This window comes from Mesoplodon densirostris, chromosome 3, assembly GCF_025265405.1.
Source record: "Mesoplodon densirostris isolate mMesDen1 chromosome 3, mMesDen1 primary haplotype, whole genome shotgun sequence".
NCBI lineage: Eukaryota > Metazoa > Chordata > Mammalia > Artiodactyla > Ziphiidae > Mesoplodon > Mesoplodon densirostris.
Window position 1 is genome coordinate 39,275,117 of NC_082663.1, and position 24,847 is coordinate 39,299,963.

General features: G+C 36.8%; 1 protein-coding gene across 1 annotated transcript in view; it reads right to left on the reverse strand.

Moving 5' to 3' along the window:
* Positions 1-24,847, reverse strand: part of EMB (embigin) — a 42,145-nt gene continuing 17,298 nt past the window's right edge. The window contains exons 3-9 of the mRNA XM_060094326.1: positions 18,455-18,641; positions 18,135-18,223; positions 6,914-7,041; positions 3,828-4,107; positions 3,005-3,038; positions 599-653; positions 1-18 (exon numbers count right to left, since the gene is read on the reverse strand). Coding sequence (XP_059950309.1) covers positions 1-18; positions 599-653; positions 3,005-3,038; positions 3,828-4,107; positions 6,914-7,041; positions 18,135-18,223; positions 18,455-18,641 — 791 coding nt within the window. The remainder of the gene's footprint in view (positions 19-598; positions 654-3,004; positions 3,039-3,827; positions 4,108-6,913; positions 7,042-18,134; positions 18,224-18,454; positions 18,642-24,847) is intronic.

Below are 24,847 nucleotides of genomic sequence, written 5' to 3' on the forward strand. Positions count from 1 at the left end.
TCACTGGCCCACAGATTCCTGAGTTACATAAAGCATAATGAAACATAATTAGCATAATCTGGTTATTCTATAATAACTTACTATCACTTTAGCAAAGCAAAAATGTCTGGAAGAGGTGATCCAAACTACTGCCAAAACCAACAGTTCCTATTCTAAATACTCAAGGAAAAAAATGTTTATGAACTATGAAAATTTTGATTCTAATCAGTGAAGAAAATAAGCTAATAGTGGTTCATTCATAGCACCAAGTATATGGGAATATGTGACAATAAAATAGGAGAATCCAGAAAAACTGAGAAAGAAAAAAGACTACATAAAAAGTTGTAAAAGAAACTAGCCTGTGGTGACAAAAGAAACAATATATATCTGCAGTGTAATAGATTCACTTTTAGATTGGTTGTTATATGTTCTCTGGTGGAAAAAAGATGATTATTTTTGTGTAACTATGTATATTCTCCTATAATATTGTTTAAAAAAGCATATCCAAGCACATAGTGAATGACTAGGTCTTTTTAAAACTAAAAAATGTAGATGGATTAATAGCCTATGCATATTGAATTTTAGCTTTTATTTGGAATATCATTTTGAAGCAACTTACATTTTTTCTATGCCTGGGGGCATTATTTTCTATACCATTGCTATCATCTGATTTCCTGTAGAGAAAACAAGAAAGAAAGTTACTAGATGTTTACATTGCATAAAACTAAGGTCAGTACACCATCTATATCATGGCCATCGGGTTAAAATTTAAAAGGTCAATTTAAAAGGTCAATACATACAAAATTTATTCTTCCTAAAAATGTTTTACTCATAGTGTTGATTTTATTTGTATGCCATTGCTTGGAGAGGAACTGTTGCCACAGATGACAGTGGCAAAGGCCTGTTTCTTTTATGCAGAGGGAGAATTGCTTCTCCCCAAGCATGAGTGAAGGCTTGGGTATATAGCCTAACTTATATGTTGCTTTGACACATGCAAGATAATAGCCAATCAGGAGCTCAGCCAGTATGTGCAATACAGGTGCTGTAATTCAGTATGTCTATTACATTGAATTACATTGAATTAGAGGTTAAACATGGTTCTTTATCTACCCAATGTGCATCAGAGTAAGACCACAATGTGGGCTCCAGATTCTTAAGGAAAACTAAACTAGGTTACAAGGGTATATAATAAATGCTATAATAAATAGATGTTATTGGCAGGCTTGAGCTCATTAAACTAGTACCACCAGATAATAAACTCAACAACCTAATCAGCTGTCTAAAAATTGAGGGGATGGGGCAGGTAGGTTAAATATTGTGTGCGTTAAATATCTGGGTGGATCAGATAAATGCTGTTTGAAATGACTAGCTTGTTTTGATGTTATATGCTTATTTAGTAGTGTACTATTTTTAAAAGTCATTTTCACCAAGAAATTCTATGAATCGCTGGTATCTAAACACACATATAAGCATCAAATATAAAATGTATTGATAAACAATATTCTCTGTAAAGAAAAATTTATCTGCTAAACTAAAAATTCTAAAAACAGCATTGGTGAAAAGTTGTTCTAAATGAGTACAAGTGCCCTTGATACTTAATTTAAATCTAAAGATACTGAAATAACCTAAAGATGAGAAATGTGACTGCAAGGGACTGGATAGAAACACTGGGGAGGCTGAGCTGGGAAAACAAAAGAATTCAGGCAAGACAGTAATTGTTTCAAATATCTGAATGACGGTCATGTTTTTTATGACTCTGAGTATAAGAAAGGTAATCAATACATGGGAACCAGAAAGATAAAATGTTCAAATCAATACAAACAAGATGTCCAAGTTCTCCGGAAAGAGGTTCAGATTCCTTCCAACCATGAGAGTCTCTGTTCTAAGACAACAGTTTTTTCCTATCTGGGGTTATGGACCTCCTGACCCATAAAATAATTATTTTATGCTCTTAATTTAGAAGTTCATATCCTGTTGATTTAAGTTACCTGCCATGTATGAACTGAGGAAAAAATAACTATTTAAATAATGTCTACGAATATCTGCATGACAGCTGTCCGCCCCACTCCTGCTCTTTAACCGTGGCTATAGCACTCACACCTCAGAGCCCCTGTTGACTGAAAAAGATAAACTTCAGGTGTAATTTTGGGTTGGTAATTGTTGCTCAGCCCTCCCATTTCCTAGGTTTCTTTTGGCTCCTTTAATCCGGTCTCATTTTCTTGGTCCCCAGCCCTTGGCTGTGTTACTTGGACTTTAAGCACCTCTCTCACTGGGCTCCACTGTCAGTTCTCTGGCTTGGTGGGTCCAGTAACTCCCACGTTCACCAAACCAAATGATATCCCTGGTAATTTTCTTCCTAGTTCTCCTCATGCTCAGCTCAACTCTAAACAAAGGAGACTGTAACAGAAATGTGGCACAATTTGTGTTCCTTCAAAAATAATGACACACAAGCCCAGTGATTTTCAACACTGAATTCTGAGAATCAGAATCAGTGATAGGCACTTTAAAGAAATACAGATGCCCAGGCACCAATTCCAGAGGTTCTGATCCGAGATATCCAGTTAGGTCTGAGTAACTGTAATTTTAAGGAGCATCCTAAGTGATCAAAAATATAGCCAGGGTTGAGAATCATTGCTTTACACAAATAATACTTCCTTATGGTTCTTGAGTGCCTCCTGTGCATCAAAGCCTATGCTAAGGATTTTTACACATAGAAAGTCATTTAATCCAGAAACCTTATGTGGTAAGTAATATCATTAAACCCATTTTGTTGAAGAGAAAACTGAAGCACAGAGAGGTGAAAGTAAGTGGTGGAGGGGGATTCTATTGCATGCACGTAAATGCCAAATGCCATTCTTCACCACAACATGGACATCTACAGAAAATAACACACATTATATACTACGTTGTAAACTACGTTATATACTCTTGTACTTTTTTCCTCTAACTGCAAACATTTTATTTAATTTCATATTTATCTGTATTTTACGCATGTGAAAATTAATCTATAAAAAATAATACTTACAGCTGTTCAATTTGTTCAAATTCCTTCCCATCATCTGTGTAACAAAAGAAGAATTTAACTCTTAAGATTGGTTTATTAGTCTTACAAAGCATATATGCTCAATTCTACTTTCCCCTGAATTCAACATCTCCTGACTGCCTGTGCTGTTTTCCCGCTCTGGAATGAGAGAGATGGGCCCCATCAGACAGCTGCCCCTCCATCATGTCCACTCCTTCCCTGCTCTCCCGACTTGCAAAATTGCCTGCAGTTTTGATCAAGCATAGTCTGGTGCCTGGGATCATCAAAAACAGAACTGACTGATTTGTAATTATTTAAGTTATGAAAAATTTAGTACAAAATCAGGAAAAAATACAGAATATAAGATAAATTTTCTTAGGGGACCATTGGTTTCTCAGTCTGTTATCCATCAGGCACAGGCTATGAAAACAGAAAGCTGGCAGGCAATGTCTTTTATGAGAATTTCAGAATGTTTGATTAAATGTTTTTAAAAATGAGTTATCTAAATGAAATAATAATTGTTTGTCTTTGAGATCTTTTATATTAAGCTAATGCAGAATTTTCTAATATTCCAGTACCAATGCACATATCACTTAATTGGTGTGCTGGTCCCAGTAACACCAAAGAAAAGGGAAAAAAGGTATATTTTAACATTAAAATTTTTTAGGAAGTTGATACAGAAGACCATCAATATAAGCTCATAGCTCACTGTCACCGTTGTTATTAACATAAATACCACTACAAAAAACAAAAGTTAGGTTTTTCTCTAAAGCCACCGTAATGGATTGTCATAACATGAGAATTATCTAAAAAAAAGAAATCCTACCTGAGTGCTTCTTTTTCTTTTGGGTGTACATTTCACAAAGCAGAATAATAGCCACTAAAAGAACAACCTCAGCAGCTATTGCAAGAAATGCTTTGAGGGGCACCCAATAACTCAGCACGACAAGTTCAATGTGATCTTCACTCTCGCCTAATTGGAATATTGCATGGCACCAGTAAGATCCCTGATCTTCCTCTGAAAGTTGCATTATCTTGAGCCTTGTTTCATTAGCATTTTTTCCATTGATCACATACTTATTGTTCATTGGAACACCAACAGGAACCTAATAGAAGGAGACATTAAAATCCGTTCCTATCATATTGCATAAAAGATACATGTCCTGAATGATCTAGTTTTGAGTGAAAGCTACAAGATAGTACCAAGAAAACTGCTTACCAGAAAAAGGGCATATTAGGGACTTCCCTGGTGGTGCAGTGGTTAAGAATACGCCTGCCAATGCAGGGGACAGGGGTTTGGGCCCTGGGCCAGGGCAACTAAGCCTGTATGCCACAACTACTGAGCCTGTGCTCTAGAGCCCACTAGCCATACCTACTGAGCCCCCGTGCCACGACTGCTGAAGCCCGCGCACCTAGAGCCCGTGCTCCACAACAAGAGAAGCCACCGCAATGAGAAGCCCGCGCACCTCAACAAAGAGTAGACCCGGCTTGCCGCAACTAGAGAAACCATGCGCGCAGCAACGAAGATCCAATGCAGCCAAAAATAAATAAATAAATTTATTAAAGAAGGGAGCACATTAAAGTATGTGAGAAGTTATACATACAGAGCTCAAGTCTTACCATAGTTTGATCTTTCAAAGGTAGCAAACAAAGGAAAAGTACACTTTGCTTTAACTACTTAGCACTGAATGTTTGAAACTACAGTGTGCAAGTCATTGTGGGTAAATATTCTATGAGAATTAGAAATACAGAAATTTTCCAGCCATCTGGGTTTCATGTTACAATCCCTGACTAGTTCAAAATACTTCCTCCTTCACAATTTCAGGCATACATTCATTAAATCAACTACTAAATTAATGAAGCTATTATATCTGATCATTCCTGTAAAGGAAGCTCACTGGCTCATGACATTGGGAGTTCCTCAAACTGGAACCGAAGACAAAATCTTCAGGCCTTTGAAGCTGATGTAGAAGAAATGGTAGAAATCCCTGTAAGCCTGGTATACATGGTGGTCTGCACACCTTCTGTCTTCTCATAGCTGAATTTCTCTCTCTTTCTGACACGTTGGCTTCTGAGATTCACTGGGTTTTCCTCAGCCTTTTAAGATCCATACTAAGCTATTTGGTGGCTGATTTATTTAATCCATTAAATTAAATTTTATTCTCAGGCCATTTGATGTCTTCATTGCTCTATCACTCAACTGCACTGCTCAGTAGATGCTAATTTGCATACAAATATTCTTGGAGGTTATCTGATGAAGAACTGTCTGTGAGTTTATTATTTGCCAGAAAAATTATAGCAACCTGGCTCACTGTGTGCACAGCATTGCCTGTGATGCTTGTTACAAATGTACTCTCTCTAACTCAGAGCTGATAAATCAAAGTACTGCATGTTTAATAGGTGCCCCAGGTGAATCTGATGCAGATGGTTCGCCTACTTTTTGAAAAAACACTTGACCTAAAGTTTTGACTTGCACCATCTTCCCTGCACTTTTCTCATATCCTAATATAACCCATGCTTAGGGCCAAATTGAGAGAAACTTAGTATAGAAAATGGAGAGAAGCACAGACTACATTCTAAAAGTTTAATATAATTAGACAGGCTTTTTTTTGTCTATTATCACATATGCATAAATAAATTAGGCTATGTAATTCAAAAACTATGTCTGTTACTTGTTTTTACAAATTTACATGCTCTTTAAAAATATTTCCATACACAAAATGACTGCCTTTCCTAATCATCAATAACAAGATAGTACAAATAATAATAGTTTAAGTCTACTCCTAAGTGATTTGGAGCTATCTCTTTGACAACTCAAACCAATCACAGAATCAGTAACTCACCCTTTTAAGTCCTTCCCTCTGTCGTCGTCAGCAGTCTACAATAGCATCAGTATTGTCTAAGAAGGAATTTAATATTTCACTAAGATCTACACTGTCTCATACCGTTCCTTCTAGAATTGCCTTTACAAGACTTCAATTTCAATGCTCATTAGCACCAGGGCAATAAAAGGGTGTCCCCTAAAGGACAATGTCCTAAATTTCCCTGCTATTTGGGAGGAAGAAAACCAGAAATGATTTCTTAAGTACTCATGTTTTTCTTAATATCAGCTCTTTGAAAAGCCATTAATTCTTTTTTTTTTTTTTTTTTTTTTTCCGTACGCGGGCCTCTCACTGTTGTGGCCTCTCCCGTTGAGGAGCACAGGCTCTAGACGCGCAGGCTCAGCGGCCACGGCTCACGTGCCCAGCCGCTCCGTGGCATGTGGGATCTTCCCAGACTGGGGCACGAACCCGTGTCCCCTGCATCGGCAGGCAGACTCTCAACCACTGCGCACCAGGGAAGCTCCATTAATTCTTTAATAGGAATTTAAAGTATTTGGTTTCCCTTAGGTCTCTGGAAGTCCAAAAGAGGTCAGTGACACTAAAAGAACCTAGAACCTGAGTTTAAGTTACCAAATTTTCATTCTTTTCTCAGATGCTGCCAGTGTATTGCATTCTATCACAAATGTTTCCAGAGACAGAAACAGGAAAAGAAAACTCCCTTTCTTTTTTCTAGTTACTCTCATGAAATGATAAGAAAAAAAAGATTCTTTTTTGTTGGGGTTATATCTAAACTTGTCAACTAAAAATGAATTGTAACTTCCTTTCATAGAATTTTTAATAAATACCTAAATCTAAAAAACAAAGTACCACTTAATGAAACATTAAGAGTATCTTCAGATGTATAATGTAATATGCCAAAAACACCAAATGACAGCTCCATTCATCACTGCTTTTTCTTCATGAACACATATTAAGGAACAAGATAACAGAAGTATAAAGTCCTAAGAACTGTGAGTGTATTATAATCTTATTATTTATCAAATAAAAGTTTTTATTTTGTTTTCTTCAAGTCAAAGAAATATGATCTTACCTGTACACTCCCATTACTACTGTACCAGGTCCAATTTAAAGGAAAACAGTCTTGACATTTACACATCAAGACAACTGAATCCCCTACATAAGTGATCAACGGTTTCTTTTTTTCATGAAGTTCAGGGACTAAGAAAAATGGAGAGAAATGTATGTTACTGAAAGAGTTTGAATAGGGGGAATGTATTCAAGTAGAATATAATTTCTCTTTTCATTTTTTCACTAATATATGATTTTATTTCTGTAGTTTTAGTTCTATATAAAATGAACTAATTTACAGTATAGTTATCTATAGTTAGGACATATAGTTGTAGTAGGTAGATGGTGCAATATAATTGTCAGTAATATAGAAACAGAAGGAAGGTCTTCTATTATTGAGCCAATAACAATTACAAGTATTGTAATAGACTGTTACATGCTTTGGATAAGAAAGAAACTTCATGTTTTCAAGACTATTCTTTCTTCCCACCTACTAAGTTACGTTAGAGCAAATATTTTTTCAAAGTTCACCCTTAAATGGCACTCGAGTGAGGAGACAAAATTTTCAGGATTTAAAATTTTTATTTGACACAGATTTATGAAAAGAGTTGGAGAAGACGGGAAGATGAGAAAGGAGCAAAGGAAATTTAAGAGAAAGAGAAAAGAATAGGAAAGAAAATGAGATAAAAAATACTTTCATGCAGTTTTGTAGGAAAAAAACAAAAACTAATATTCATTGTGATAAATATCTTAAAGTTTGAAGCAGATGCCATTAGTAACAATAAAAATGAGCACTGGATTTAGAAAAATTAAGTTTTAAGGCTATGAATAACTTGGTAAAGAAAATTAAAGCATAAGAACATAAGCAAAGCAATAAAAATCCAACCAGCAGCTTCCATGGTGAAATCAGTTCCTTCTGATTGACCTCAAAGGATGTATTATAAAATGTACACTTTTATGGGAGACAGACTTATCAACAAAGATGACTTTTGTTGATTTTTTTTTCTTTTACTAATTTTAGCAGGTTTTGTGTTTTGTTTTTCCTTTTTCTTTTCTTTGGTTTTCTAGCAGAGAGACAATGTCTAAATTTTTAATACTGTGTTGACAAATTTTATAGACACTGTTTGCTACTCACTTGTTATCCTATTTTTAGATTTTATTTTGGGGAGGGTCAGGGTGGAAAATGGAAAGATCAATTTTAATTGCTAAAATTACGTTTCCAGATTAAATACATTTTCTAAACACTCTTGGCTTTCTACTACCAGAAGAGTATTGGGCATTTGCTGGATGTATGAATTGTAAAGATGAGGAAGGGGGAAATAATTGGTAATAACTGGAAAAGAAATTCTGACTTCTATAACCACTTGTATAGGAGTAAAAATAGGGTTCGATTTCTTCACAGGTTCTGTCTTTAGGTGATTAATGTTACAGTGATGAGTGTTGGAAGTCTTCAGTTTTCCTTATGGTTTAACGTGGGCCTAAATACAATTGCACATATCACCCCCTCCTTCATCAGCAATGCTGACCAGCAGAGTGTTGAATGAGGCACTGCTAATAATAAAGAGATGCAAATAAGGAAGGTATATCACCACTGAAAGTGTAAATCATAAGATGACAGAGCAATCTATAAGTCAACGGTTCTCATACTTTTCATAACCAAGGAAGTATGTTTTGATAAAACTGAATGATCTACAATTTTATATTACCCAAAGATGTGAACTACCAATCAGAATTTATAATCACCCCACTAATAGTTTATGAGCACCTAGTAAGGTACCACTAGGGTACTCCTGAGGTAGGAGAGAAGTGAACACATGTGATTGGCATGACTGAAGTCATCCCAGCCAGAAGAAATTGGTGAGTTGATCTTGCCAGAGGATATTCTGAACACTCCTTTTGAATGGCTACTAGTGTCCCACACTCCTTATTGGTCACCATTAGGCTGAGGGACACTAAGGGAAATGTGGTTAATATGTGTCCATTTCAAAGGTCAATGAGCGTTTGAAGTAGTCAGCACAATGAGACAATGATGTGAGAAACATATAAGATTTGGGTCCAGGAAATATTTGAATTAGAATTATAGCTTCAGTGTTACTAGTGTTGAGGACATAGGTTGGTCATACCCTTCTACAATGTTACTGTAAAGAATTAAGTACACAAACACAATATATGAAGGGTTTGGTGTAGAGCAATACCACAAAATTTGAACTTCTGTTATCATCATGTACTGGTACTGCTTTTCTTAATTGAGTTTTCGTACAATTTGTAATGCCCACAGCCTTCCTACATTAGCCAGCTTAATGGCATGGATTGTTGTCATGTGCAAGAATGATTTCTAGGCCAGTTGGCCATGTGGAACAGAGAAGAAATAAGACACAGAATAAAAGGAGAACTGGAAATTCACCTGAATTCATTCAGAACCATAGGAATGTATAAAAACACTCCCAAATGTGGAAAAGGGTCCAAACTGAGCCATTTACAGAACATTCAGCCCATCTGAGAAAGGCGATTAAAAGAGATTAAAATGATAAAAAATAAAAGATGAATTCACAGGAGACAAGGCCCAGAAGAATGAAGAAACAGTAGCTTTGAGATGCTGAAGGTGGCACCAATCCATCCTTTAATAACATATATTAAAAAACTTTTCAGTGAAGCTGTAAAACAAATTCTGCTGCTTGAAACACTTATGCAAGTCCTTGGCTAAAGCAGATGAATAAGAGTTTGTGGAGAGGAACCAAGATGGGAGAGTAGAAGGACATGCTCTCACTCCCTCTTGCGAGAACACCAGAATCACAACTAGCTGCTGGACAATCATCAACAGGAAGACACTGGAACTCACCAAAAAAAGATACCCCACATCCAAAGACAAAGGAGAAGCCACAATGAGACGGTAGGAGGGACACAGGGTTGCCCACTCTCACCACTCTTATTCAACATAGTTTTGGAAATTTTAGCCACAGCAGTCAGAGAACAAAAGGAAATAAAAGGAATCCAAATCGGAAAAGAAGAAGTAAAGCTGTCACTGTTTGCAGATGACATGATACTATACATAGAGAATCCTAATAGAAAACTATTAGAGCCAATCAATGAATTTGGTAAAGTAGCAGGATACAAAATTAATGCACAGAAATCTCTGGCATCCCTATACACTAATGATGAAAAATCTGAAAGTGAAATTAAGAAAACACTCCCATTTACAATTGCAAGAAAAAGAATAAAATATCTGGGAATAAACCTACCTAAGGAGACAAAAGACCTGTATGCAGAAAATTATAAGACACTGATGAAAGAAATTAAAGATGATACAAATAGATGTAGAGATATACCATGTTCTTGGATTGGAAGACTCAACATTGTGAAAATGACTCTACTACCCAAAACAATCTACAGATTCAATGCAATCCCTATCAAACTACCACTGGCATTTTTCACAGAACTAGAACAAAAAATTTCACAATTTGTATGGAAACACAAAAGACCCCGAATAGCCAAAGCAATCTTGAGAACGAAAAACGGAGCTGGAGGAATCAGGCTCCCTGACTTCAGACTATACTACAAAGCTACAGTAATCAAGACAGTATGGTACGGGCACAAAAACAGAAAGATAGATCAATGGAACAGGATAGAAAGCCCAGAGATAAACCCACGCACATATGGTCACCTTATCTTTGATAAAGGAGGCAGGAATGTACAGTGGAGAAAGGACAGCTTCTTCAATAACTGGTGCTGGGAAAACTGGACAGGGACATGTAAAAGTATGAGATTAGAACACTCCCTAACACCATACACAAAAATAAGCTCAAACTGGATTAAAGACCTAAATTTAAGGCCAGAAACTATCAAACTCTTAGAGGAAAACATAGGGAGAACACTCTATGACATAAATCACAGCAAGATCCTTTTTGACCCACCTCCTAGAGAAGTGGAAATAAAAACAAAAATAAACAAATGGGACCTAATGAAACTTAAAAGCTTTTGTACAGCAAAGGAAACCGTAAACAAGACGAAAAGACAACCCTCAGAATGGGAGAAAATATTTGCAAACAAATCAATGGACAAAGGATTAATCTCCAAAATATATAAACAGCTCATGCATCTCAATATTAAAGAAACAAACAACCCAATCCAAAAATGGGCAGAAAACCTAAATAAACATTTCTCCAAAGACATACAGATGTCCAAGAAGCACATGAAAAGCTGCTCAACATCTCTAATGATTAGAGAAATGCAAATCAAAACTACAATGAGGTATCACCTCACACTGGTTAGAATGGGCATCATCAGAAAATCTACAAACAACAAATGCTGGAGAGGTTGTGGAGAAAAGGGAACCCTTTTGCACTGTTGGTGGGAATGTGAATTGATACAGCCACTGTGGAGAACAGTATGGAGGTTCCTTAAAAAACTAAAAATAGAATTACCATATGATTCAGTTATCCCACTACTGGGCATATATCCAGAGAAAACCATAATTGAAAAAGACACATGCACTCCAATGTTCATTGCAGCACTGTTCCAGGTCATGGAAGCAACCGAAATGCCCATCGACAGACGAATGGATAAAGAAGTTGTGGTACATATATACAATGGAATATTACTCAGCCATAAAAAGGAACTAAATTGAGTCATTTGTTGAGACGTGGATGGATCTAGACACTGTCATACAGAGTGAAGTAAGTCAGAAAGAGAAAAACAAATATCGTATATTAACTCATATATGTGGAACCTAGAAAAATAGTACAGATGAACCAGTTTGCAGGGCAGAAGTTGAGACACAGATGTAGAGACACCAAGTGGGGAAAACCACAGTGGGGTGGGGATGGTGGTGTGCTGAATTGGGCAATTGGAGTTGACATGTATACACTGATGTGTATAAAATTGATGACTGATAACCTACAGTATAAAAAAACAAACAAACAAAAAAACAACTAAACTTTCTTTGGGTTATTTGTATGGAAATATGTTAATATAAATGTTTCAGACATTACATGAAATTTCTAAAAATCTTATATGTTCTGGTATAATGTTATAAGTCATAATTCTAGTTATTACTTTAAAATGTATATCTCAAATAACTAAATTTCCTTGTCAATTGCATTATTATGAACTTTCATCAAATCTTTAACCATGGTCATTTTTAAGTCTTTTGTCATTTACAGACAGTTCTGGGTGTACTCTGATGCTTTTCAAAAATGTTCCTATAAAAGGGTTTCATATTCAAGGAATTCATGGAAAAGACTGACAAGTACAGGTTTCTGGTAACTGACTATACTGCTGAACTTAATGAATAAGCATTTTCAGAACTCTAATGGAAAACTGATGAATTCATAAAAGTGCTAACAAAAGATCAAGATGAAAAAAAAATTACATGGAACTGAGTGAACTGATGAGGATGATTATAATTTTTGTTACTTTCTGTTTGAATTAAAAAAAAATCCCACAAGGACTCAGAGGTAAAAAAATACAAATCAATTTTCACTGCAAAGTAAAGGAGCTGTTACAGTGGAGGATTACTGGACTGAATGTCAATATTATGACATAGTATTAGTGTGTTTCGTGTGTGATATTTGAAATCATTGTTGCTTTTGTTGTGGTCATCCATTTACAATGCTTGGTGTCAGTTTATTTATCTCTTGTAAAAATAAAATACAGTATGTATGTGTGAGTTGTGAGCAAAAAAAAAAAAGTTTGTATAAGGATTACAATTTAAGTATAAATTAGAACAATTTCAATCAGGGGACCTAATTACGGCTCCTTACCATAAAAAGAAATGAAATTGGTTAAAAATTAAAAAGAAATTATTGTTTCCAGACCTATGTAGTATATGGAGCAGAAAGAACAAATGGAATAGTACTTTACATATTATTATAAAACCTAAGAATAAAAAGGAAACAGCCCACTCACCACATACTGGATTTAATAAGAAAAGGCAAGAATAAAGCAAGTAATAATTTGACACACCATGAGCTAAATTTTTAAATAATATACACATGATTTTATAATAAAAATTAGTTTGGTTCAATTTCCTCAGTCTGCAGCTACCCCTTCAGGGCCATTTGTAGACCCAGACAGCACTCTAATGGAGGAACCAATATAAGAAAAGTGGAAGCAACTCTAGGATCAAAGAGAAAAGGTTGACCATACGTACTGAGATATTAACATAACAACTATATTTTAAGTTCCTGAAAAACAAGACAATAAGTTTAAATGTCAAAATGTTAAAGGCCTAAATTAGGCTGAGCCACAGAACATATTTTGTTTCATTTCTCTTATGGTAGAGCTAGTTCTCTCACTAGACACTGGAGGCAAAGGCAGCAGAAGTCTGGGCAGTGGTCTGGACAGAAGTCCTTGGTGATCTTGGTATTAAATTCCCTCCTCTCATTCAACCCTCCAGTTTTCCAGTCCTAGAGAGGAAGTTAGTCCTGGATTGGTCATATTCCAGGGCACAGATTGGGTCTTGTTTTCTAGGGCTGGGGATTTGGAGATATAAATAACTCAGCCTCATGCTCAGCATGTGTCTTCTGGTTCAGATGGGTATATCCTCCTATCTAGAGTAGTAAGTACCAAATTGAGCTTGGACTGTGAAAGAATAGATGACTCTGCTTTGGTTTAAGGTTAGTAAGACCTAACTGAGAAAAAAGGAAGCCATCTAAGGATTACAGCGAGGTTTGTGGCCAAGGCTGGCCAATAATAAGATGTTACTTTTCTTTGGTGTCTCTGTTTTGTGTATATTTCCACATTTGAGATTTGTTGTGAAGAGGAATGATTGGACCAGGTGAGAATGGAGTTGTTCTTGGGTCTGCTGACAAAACACTATTGGCTTAATAGCACTTTCTAATCATACTTCATTCCAATATTCCCAGCATCTGGTGTGCTTTTATTACTAAATGAAGTATGAGAACACAGAAGCACTTGAGGGATAAAGTCCCACTTGGAAAGATCAACCCTACTTTAGGAGAGGCCTCAACTAAAGGCCTGCAGATTAAGTAGAGATTTGAGCTTGGCTAAAATAGGGATTCTTTTCTGAAGCCACAAGTTTCCTTCCAAACCTCCAGTGGAGCAGAGCCACCCTTCTTGAGTTCCACATGGAGAGATACAACATGTACATATTTGGCACTGCTTTTTGATAGTGTGGCTCTGGTGCAGTACTTCTAGAGCCAGGCTAGGCTCACCTTAAAACAAACACTGCTTTGAAGGCAGACCGCAAAACTGGTTTTGTTGAGCACTAGTTAAGGGCAAGTTTCTGCTTTCCCAGCTTATGGATCGCCCAGATATCTATCCTGTTTCTCAATTTCAGCATGCTTCTTTCTGGAAATCATGCTTCAGCAGGGAAATATGTGTTGAAATATGATCAAAATATTGAAATCCACCCACAAGCTAAGAATCAAAAGTAGAAGAAAGGTAACATTTGAGGGGGGAAACATGCCAGAAGATACAATGGTCTGCAGTAAGCCTCTAAGAGGCACAGGCTTGGGAAGCATAACTGGTAGCTGAAGGGTGCTTTTCAAGAAAATCTTGGGTATTTTGAGGTTTGGGTGAGGAACACATGGGTATGCTATTAAACCATCCCAGTTAAATGTTAAGATTTGGGTACAGACAGCAGATAACTGACAGTGACTGAGGGATGCCACAGAGAAACAAAACCCACATTCTATTTTCTTTTCATCTCTTCTGTTTCCTTGACTATGCCATAAACTAATGGCCAAGATGACATTAAACACTGCTCTATTATGCTTTATATGGCTGATAACAGTGGAACATTAATTTGTTCAAACTTCTCCAGAGGTAACCGTTGGTTCTGGGCTTCTGCTTATGTTTAGAAATATTTATGAATAGGAGGACAGTGACAGAGAATTCTAATGTGTCCTTTTGACCTTTTGGAACTCTGGATAAAGTAGGACACACAAAATCTTGGGGTTGAAAGAATTCAAGTTTAAAGATGGTGTAATTGCTGATTCAGACTCGTGTCTAGGAAGATGAGGTCTAGGAACTACTCAGTGAAAGTGAAAACCCTATTGTAAATCTTAGAGATTTATATTTGCATATTTATGGACTAGAAAACATTAGCCTGTGTCATTTTTGGCTCAAGGATGTTTAGGTGTTATCAAATTAGGAAAAAGATTCTTCCATATAGTCAAAGACAGCTAACTAGGTTTCAGCACTGGCGTTTGAAGCTTAAGTTCAAACTGATTCTATTACTATGCTCTTCCATTTGACTCCTTGGATGCTTCCCAGTGAGGACAGATGGCTGGGTCAAGGCAGGTTTCATAGCACTTGGTACTATCAGAATCTCACCATGTCTTCCAAGAAGTTCTACGTCCTATTCCTTATGCCTTACCAACTAAGTTTCTGCATCTTTTTACTAAGAGATTTTAACATTGATGGTTATTATAGAAATTTTCAGCATCTACCTCAGAATATTTGACCTACTACTAAAAAACATTGCAGACCATCACCCATCTTTCTTGGTGAAAGGCAGTCAGTGACATTAGCAGTTGCAAGCTTCCAGTGTGACTTTTGCTTTCTCCCCTATACTGTCATCAACAGCCAGACAAACACACAAAGTCAGCAGGGTTTTCCACACAGTGATGTTAAGGCCCTTTTATAATCTTGTAGTAATAAATCAACCAGTTCCCATAAAGGCAGAAGGAGGGACTTTGCTGATAAATTGTTCTGAGGACTCAGGCTCATGCACTTTAGTTGACTCATGTGATCAATAGCAGAATTTTTTGGGGGGGGCTCAATTTTAAAGGGAGGATAAAACAGGCTTTTCATCCATGCTCAGTTGAAAAGATACTCCTCTTCTTAGGAAAAGCCATAAGCAATCCATGTGGAGAAAGAGTAAAATAGGATATTTGTAAAAAATATATATATACCATTCTAGAAGCCTTATAAGATCTAATTAAATAATAACTGTAGGGCCTCCCTGGTGGCGCAGTGGTTAAGAGTCCGCCTGCCGATGCAGGGGATACGGGTTCGTGCCCCGGTCTGGGAGGATCCCATATGCCGCGGAGCGGCTGGGCCCGTGAGCCATGGCCGCTGGGCCTGCGCATCCGGAGCCTGTGCTCCGCAACGGGAGAGGCCACAACAGTGAGAGGCCCGCATACCGCAAAAAGAAAAAAAAAAAAATAATAATAATAATAATAATAACTGTAATATAAATTGTTCTGCAGATGCCTTTAAATTGTACTCAAATGAAATGATTCCTCCAAGCAATATTCAACTTAGATAAATTAAAGAGAATTATTATTTTACCAAAGAAAATCTGGAAGGGCCCAACTTATTAATTATATAAAAATATTTAAGATATAGTACATACTTAAAAGTTACATTGTTAAGTGGGCATTTAAAACAAATAAACTGAACTAAACTGCTTTAAGAAAACTATAAAAAGCAAAAATGTAAATATTCAGTGGCTCTTTGCATTCCTCAAGCACTTGATTTCAAACCTAGACCTTGTGTAGGTGCTTTTGACACCAGCCAGCATCAACCTAGTTACTCAAAATAGATACAGATCAAGAGGCCTTCTTTCAGACTACTTGGCATTAAATTTATTAGTACACTGAAAACTAAAATGCTTCTGTTAATCTTCACATTAGAGACTAGAATGATGACTTCCAAGTAATAATTTGTGTAATTTATCATAACAGTGCTAATAAGAAAAAATGTAATATATTCGATATTTAAACTTTGAACTAGTACATATTTCTAGAAAACAGTGCTATTTAGAAGAGGGGAAAAAGCAATTTTTAAAGTTGAATCTCCTGGAAGCACTTTGAGCCTCAAGATTTGATGAGTATTTCCTCAAGACCTGTAGGCCTTCTTTACACATTTAAAGGAGACACATAAAATGCGTACTAGGATTGTGTGTTTGTGTGTGTGTATGTGTGTCCATGTGTTTAGTATCTGTTAGTTCATTAGGATGGCAAGGCGGGGGCAAGAGAAAAAGACTGAGGAAAGAAAAAGAAAAGGGAAGGTAAGAAAAGGAATAAGGGAAGGAAATGTATATGATATATCTATCCTTCACTAGGTTAAATTTGGCAAATGGAGGAAAGAAGGTTAAAAGAGAATGTACATGACCAAAATAATCAAAAGATGATAATAGTTTCTGCCTTTGCAGAGACCAAAGTGCATAAATACAAGGATTTATTATATTTACCCAGTAGGAATATTTATAAAACCACAGAAAGGAAATGAGTCTGAGTGCAGAGGGACTACAGGGAGGGATGAAGGAGGGGACCATCTGAAATCATGGCAGCGATGAGTCAGGCCATTCTGCTATTGATGGGACTTTGGGGATAGAATTCGTATTTTGTCATAGCAGCTAGCTGGATTTCACAAATTTTAGGAAAAAGAACAATTTCTCATGTGTGCTGGTAAATTAATGTGAAGCAAAGCCCAAGATAGTTAATATGGCAACAGACTGCATTTCCCAAATACCAGCAGGGACAGTGACATTCACTTACCTATCAGAGAATATGGGTTTTTCATGAAGATAATTACCCAACTTGAACAACTAGTCTCTATTATGAGACTGAGACCTTTAAAGTTTTGGTTTAATGATGGTAAGAGTAAAATACTTTGAGTTTATTTTTTCCTGTGGGGGAGAACTGTGGATTACATTCTGGGGTTTGTCCTTACTTGATGAAATCAAAAGCAGGCAACCTCTGTGCATCTCCAAATTATTTTTAAATTTTATGGGTTCCTAAAATCCCAAGTCCTGGAGCCACGGATATGGAACACCAAAGCATATCCTCACAGTCTAGGAGTGCAATAACTCAGACACCTAGAGGAGTATTATAAAAGGTCTGAGTTTGGAGGGCTAAATAAATAAGTAAATTCAAGAGACTGCTACAAGAGAGGTACAAATAACCTGGCAGCCTGGTCTTTCAAACTAAAACCTGTGTTTTAAACTGGGGGAGGGAGCACTGTGAAGCTCCATTTTCAAGGTCACCACTTATGATTCAATAGAAAGCACATGATGCCTTTTTTTTCAGCTGTATTTTTAGTATTGTAATAATAATTTTAAAATTTGAGGATTTATTTGTTTATTTTTTACCACAACAATTATTTTGTGAACACAACAGGATTTTAGATGATGGCATAAGATCCAAGACCTTTACATAATGGTAAAGATTTATTTCAGCACAAAAACTAGATATTTTCTTCCCAACAAATTTGAGGATTTAGAATTCTAAGAATATAATGCTAAAGTTATTACTCTACAAATTATTAGTACTGACCTTTGAAATTAAATGTGCCCCTTTGTTCCTTTTTCTCCTCAAAGAAACAAGAATAACTTCCCATTTGTTCACTATTAACGATGGTGAACCTAAAGATAATTTAAGTTATTAATACAGGCTTAGTTCTCAAAAAACTCTCCTTAATGAAAATGAAAGACTCAGCCATTAATCAAAATTTAAAGATGAAAAAATTGTGTAAATGTGCAAATTAGAATATTAGCATAACATTCAAGTGACAGCAAAGGAAAGAATGCTCAGTCAGGAAAATATTTAGAATTTAATTTCATCTAGCCATACGGGTTAAAATTTTGTTTACTCACATGTATCGGGTATACAGGATGCTTCCTGTTGCATTGATGAGATAATTATTCTCAAGTAGTTCATCACCTTTTCTCCAAGTCACATTTACTGAATTCAAATCTCCAGATGTCATGAACTGGCATGTGAGTTCTATATTAGAAGGTCTTTCTAAAGTGATATTTTTTTCGACTGGCATATTGGAATGTTCTGTTAACCACAAAAGAAAACAAACAAACAAAAAGATGTTGTAAAAGTTACATTTAGGGGAAATCCAAGATATAAAGAAGTTTAAATAATCAACAATAGGGCTATATCAGCAGTTTCCTAATGTAACATTCCTTTGAAGAATTATTCCTCTGTAACATATATTTAGTTCCCTTTATTATTTTCTTTCATAGGCACAGCTGAAGAAAAGTTTTGTTACAATAGTAATGGAATCACAAAAGCCTAACGCTGTGATCTTAATCTCCTTAAACTCACTAGCTGACAAGGATATAGGGGGAAGAGTACTGTTTAAAGAAGTGCCATGTGCTCTGACAGTATAGAAACAGCACAACTGTAGAAACAAACAGAAACTAGTAAGGAGAGATAGGAGTGACTGTTTCAACTCCTTTCAGTAATCATGTTATTGGTAGTTACTACAAGAAAGTGTGTAATGTGGGTTTGTGTGATATACTAATTCTATCATTCCCAGTCTTCTTACTCCTTAAGAATTTGTAGGGATGGGATAAAGATACAGTCGTGAGACAGAAGAATTTAAATAAACATCTTGCAGTTCTGAATTTTCACTGCATTTGAAATATCAGTACAAAGCCATTAGGTGATATATCTATATATAAATATGTAGATATAGATATTGATAAATATATCCAACTTAGAGCCAGCTTTTTAAAATTTTGAACAGTGGTAAATAAAGAAAAAAATATCAAGTAAGCACACTGCTCTTCCTATACTAAATGTACCACTGGTAACCAAATAATAAAGGAAGATAACTTTCTCTTTATAGAATTGCAGCAAATAAATGAAGACATCATAGAAATATAGTACAATGATGCAGGAAACCCCGGTGAATCATGAATCCAGTCATTTTGCATCAACTGCTGCAATCATCTCAAAAACAGAATTGTGTGTCTCCTGAGGAGGAACACCCCACTACCTAAGAAGTAATCTTGTCCAAAAAAAAAAAAAAGTAAAGTGGAAGGGGGCAGAGCATGGGCTCTAGGCACTCAGGCTTCAGTAGTTGTGGCACGTGGGCTCAGTAGTTCTGGCTTGCGGGCTCTAGAGCACAGGCTCAGTAGTTGTGGCACACGGGCTTAGTTGCTCTGCAGCATGTGGGATCTTCCCAGACCAGGGCTCGAACCTGTGTCCCCTGCATTGGCAGGCGGATTCTTAACCACTGAGCCCCAGGAATGTACACCTATGTAATAAAACAATTTTAAAAAGCAAGGAAGTGACTATACAAAAATCAGAACAGTGATGGTTACTTTTAATGGGAAGGAAAGGGCTGTGTTTGGGAGAGGGCACTGCATTTTATAAACAGATTTCCCCATCTCACGCTCAATAGTATAGTATCATTAAAAGTAGAATGCAGAGCCAAAATGTAGAAAGAAAAAAAAATAGAACTTAAAATAGCATAACATCACTTTTAATTACATTTAAAACTTCACAAAAATGCTTCCTTAAGCAATGACTATGTGCAAAGTTTTGCCAACAGTGAAGTACAACTAGTGTGAAGTGCTTTGTGAGCACATGCTTGAAATAACTGCTCGTGTAATTCTAAAATTGCTGAATTGAATTTTATGCCCAAAAAGGAAAACAAAACAAAACAAAAACCCTAGCTATGGGAAGACCTTAACAAAATACAATTATACAGGGAAAAAAAATTGAGTCAGTAAAACTGAAGGGATTTATACATTTCAGCATATGTACATGCAGAAATTATACTAGGTACTAGTAATAGGAGAAAATGTTTCAAGATCTGCTGTATTTGGTTCTGAGCTTCTGTTTTCTATAAATTTTCCTCACTTCATCTTTAGCTCTATGATAGCCTTAAAACTTAGTCCTGTCTGTCAAAGAAATTTACTTCATTAGCCAATTTCTTAAGAGTTTTCTACACACAGTCTCTGTCCTCACCCATGTTCTCATTTCAATACAGCGTATTCTAGTATCTTACCACATTACAGAAAGTGCTTCCTCTTGGGTTTAAGATGGCCTATTTAACGTGATGACCTCTTTTCAGAGCTCATGTTTTGTTTGATGTCTCTGAAATATCTGATGTTGCCAGAGACTACCTACTCCTAGAAATTCCCTTTATTTTGCTTCTATTTCATGATCCTAACATTCTGCTAGCCACACACCAATTCTTCCAACTATCCCTAAATGTTGGTCTCCCTTGGGACTTTGCTCTCTGGTCTCTTTACTTTTCTGTTTGACACTCCCATGTTGGATTCAACTATTATTTCTAATATCCTTTATTCGTAAAACTCTTGGCTCCATTCAAGACTTCCTTCTTGATCCCCAGGCTCATAGCTCCAGTTGCCTACTGAGCATCTAAACCTAGATATCCCAAAGGTTCTTCAAACTCAAAATATCCGAGGGAGATGCATTAGCCTTCTCTTCTCCTGACCCCTAAGATTAAATCACATCCAGTAGAATTCAGTCGATTCTTACCTCTGAAATGTCAATCAGATTTGCTCAGTTGTCTCCAACTCTTCTTACTGTAGGGCTTTGATATGGCACCTTGGTATACTAAATGTCTTAAGCTGAAGGAGTTTGTGAAAATAGCAGAAGCAGAAAGGTCACTCTGACATTCCCCCTGCGCTTCTCCCCTGAAACAGGTCATAAAACCTTCATGGGAGAGGTGCCTTCCCTATACCTGGGGGAAAGGAGCATCCTTATCTCCACAGACAAAAGGGACACATAGAAGAATTCTAACAAATAGGATTTGCTAAATTTCCCCCAGTTTATTACACTTATCTCATACTCTCTGATCTATCATATTCTCCCACGACTCTCCACTCTTCATCAAGCCTAGCATAAAAATACTCAGATTTAACTGTTTCTTTGGGTCCTCCTCTCCTTATGAAGGATGCTGTGTCACATAAAACTTAAATTAATTCGTATGCTTTAATCCTGTTAAACTATGTTTGTCAGTTTAATTTTCAGACCCAGATAGGGACCCTAAGAGGGTCAAGGAAAACTTTTTCCTCCCCTACACCTTCATTACCTTTCATCAGGATGAGAAAAATGACTTCCTAACTTCTCTTGGCTACAGTTTCTCCTCCTCTACATGTTTTTTTTTAACACACCAAAGTTGTCCTTCTAAAGTAAAACTCAGATTATTATTCTACTCTGATTAGATACCTTTCATTTGCCAATAAAAAGTATACTTTTTTTTGTTTTTAATTCGTGGTAGTAACACGAGACCTACCCTCTTATCTGTAGGCACAATGTTGTACAGTAGATCTCTAGAACTTATTCACCTTGCTTAACTGAAACTTAGACATTTGACTAATACCTCCCCATTTCCCACCCCTCCCCAACCCCTGGCAACCACCACTCTATTCTTTGTTTCTGTGAATTTGACTGTTTTAGATACATCATGTCACAATAGCCAAGATGTGGAAACAACCCAAACGTCAATGGATGAATGGACAAAAACAATGTGGTATATACAAACAATGGAACATCCCTCATCCTTTAAAAAGGAGGAAATTCATTTGGCAATATGCCACAACATGGATGAACCCCAAGGACACCAGGCCCAATGAAATAAGGCAGCCAGAGAAGGACAAACACTGCACGATTCCATGCATATGGAGGGGTCTGCATTTTTGCAGTCTCTGCTCATAGTAGTTAACAGCCTTTTTTTGGTACTGCATGGCTTCTTTGAAGACTGAACTGGTTGGTTTATCTCCCTGCCTCGTGTATGAAAGGAAAGCTTAGCTTATAAAGAAAGAAGAGGCCTCAGGAGGTCAAAATGCCTAGGACACGTGGTAGATGGACCATCACTCAACTCTACAAAAGACTCTTTCACATCTGGCAAAACTCTGCTTCAGGAATAAAATCTTTGTAGACGTCTGTGAGTCTCCTCCCTAGGTCTGAGCTGAGCTGATTCCTGCTGGATGCTGCTCAACCCAAGTCTAACTCGTGCAGGGTTCCCCTGCTCAGAACGAGGAGGCCCAGACCTTGTTCCAGGGCACGGAGCTGTAAGAGGCTCCAGCGGTCAGAGCACCCAGAAAAGGCTGTTTGACTCTGGCATTATTTCTTTGGCACCTCATGAGGCTGATGACAAACTTTCCTGGGGAGAACTGGCAGGGAGATGTAGCTGCATTATCACCCCTAGCAGGAAACAGTATAGAGATATTTACATTCCAGAAGGTGATTCCAGGGCACCGTGCTTTTCTTGGTGATGTGGTTCACTGGAGCCTCCTAAGTTAGAATATGAATTATTCCCTCATTTCACAAGAAAGCAGCCCAATGTCAGGGGCTCTGTGCCTGAGGTTACTTACAGGGCAAAACAAAGTATATTTATATTGGACATCTCAGTTTCCCCATTTATAAAATGGGACAATACATATTTCGTAAGATAGTAGAAAGGATTAAATGAACTATCATAAGAAAAGTATTAGTAATATAGTAATTGCTGAATAATTACACACTTCCTCCCTCTCACAATTTATCTCATTTGGGTAGTATAACAAAAGTTATCATGTATGTTGCTAAAAGTTATACATTGATTATATCATTTAATCTTCACAGCAGTTCTACGGGGTAAGTACCATTATTCTCATCACTATTTCATAGATGAGAAAATTGAGGCAAAGAGAGGTCGACTATCTTGCCCAAAATCATGCATCAAGATAATAACAGCAGAGAATCTCAAATTTAGGTGTGACTGAGTCCAGATTCTCACAACCAACTCTCAAAGATATGAAACGCTCATGACGGTGAAACTAACTTCTTCATCACTTTCAAACTACTGAACCAAGATTTTAAATGAAAGAAAACATTAAAAGAAGATGAAACAAATTTATAATTTAGCAATGTGATGATAGATGATGTGATCAACGTTTTTTTAATTTAAATTTTTTTTCTCTTCCAGTTTAATTGAGATATAATTGACATACAGCACTATATAAGTTTAAGGTGTACAGAATAATGTTGTGATTTACATACCTTATGAAATGATTACCACAGTAAGTTTAGGGACCATCCATCACTTCATAGAGATACAAAATAAATGAAAAAGAAAAAATATTTTTTCCTTGATCAACATATTTTAAACATTCATACTTTCAACTAAATGCTTCTATTAAAACTGCAATGTAACCTTTCTTCTTGCCAAGCCATCCTCCAAGCCCTAATTGTTATCTCACTGTTTTTTATACTTTGCTGGTGCTTCTGCAGCCTGATTTCCTTCCTGTCAGGAAATCACAAGCATCAAAAATACGTAGAAAGTTTTATCCCTAATACTAAAATATTTTTTGGTTAGCCAGAAAACTAATGTGTCCATTTAACTCAATGGACAATGTTTCAACTTCCCCAAAACTCCACAACTGCAATGCATTTCTGCTGTTTTAGAGTGTTAAAAAACATCCATGACATCTGCATTTCCAAGACCATACCCATTTGCTCGGTTTCTGAACTATACTTTTAAAAAGAATGTTCTTTAAATCATACAGTAATTTACCTCTGTCTAAATACTCTCTTAAAACTTTAAGGGTAAGCTGGGACAAAGAGAGTGGCATGGACATATATACACTACCAAATGTAAAATAGATAGCTAGTGGGAAGCAGCCCAATAGCACAGGGAGATCAGCTTGGTACTTTGTGACCCCCTAGAGGGGTGGGATAGGGAGGGTGGGAGGGAGGGAGATGCAAGGGGGAAGAGATATGGGGATATATGTATATGTATAACTGATTCACTTTGTTATAAAGCAGAAACTAACACAGCATCGTAAAGCAGTTATACTCCAATAAAGATGTTAAAAAAAAAAAAGTATATGGACCTTTCTTAACATCAAAAACACAAACAGGGGCTTCCCTGGTGGTGCAGTGGTTGAGAATCTGCCTGCTAATGCAGGGGACACGGGTTCGAGCCCTGGTCGGTGAGGATCCCACACGCCGCGGAGCAACTAGGCCCGTGAGCCGTAACTACGGAGCCTGTGCGTCTGGAGCCTGTGCTCGGCAACAAGAGAGGCCGCGATAGTGAGAGGCCCACGCACCGCGATGAAGAGTGGCCCCTGCTTGCCACAACTAGAGAAAGCCCTCGCACAGAAACAAAGACCCAACACAGCAAAAATAAATTAATTAATAAACTCCTACCCCCAACATCTTCTAAAAAAAGAAAAGAAAAAACACAAACAACCTGATTAAAAAATGGGCAGAGGACCTGAACATTCTTCCAAAGA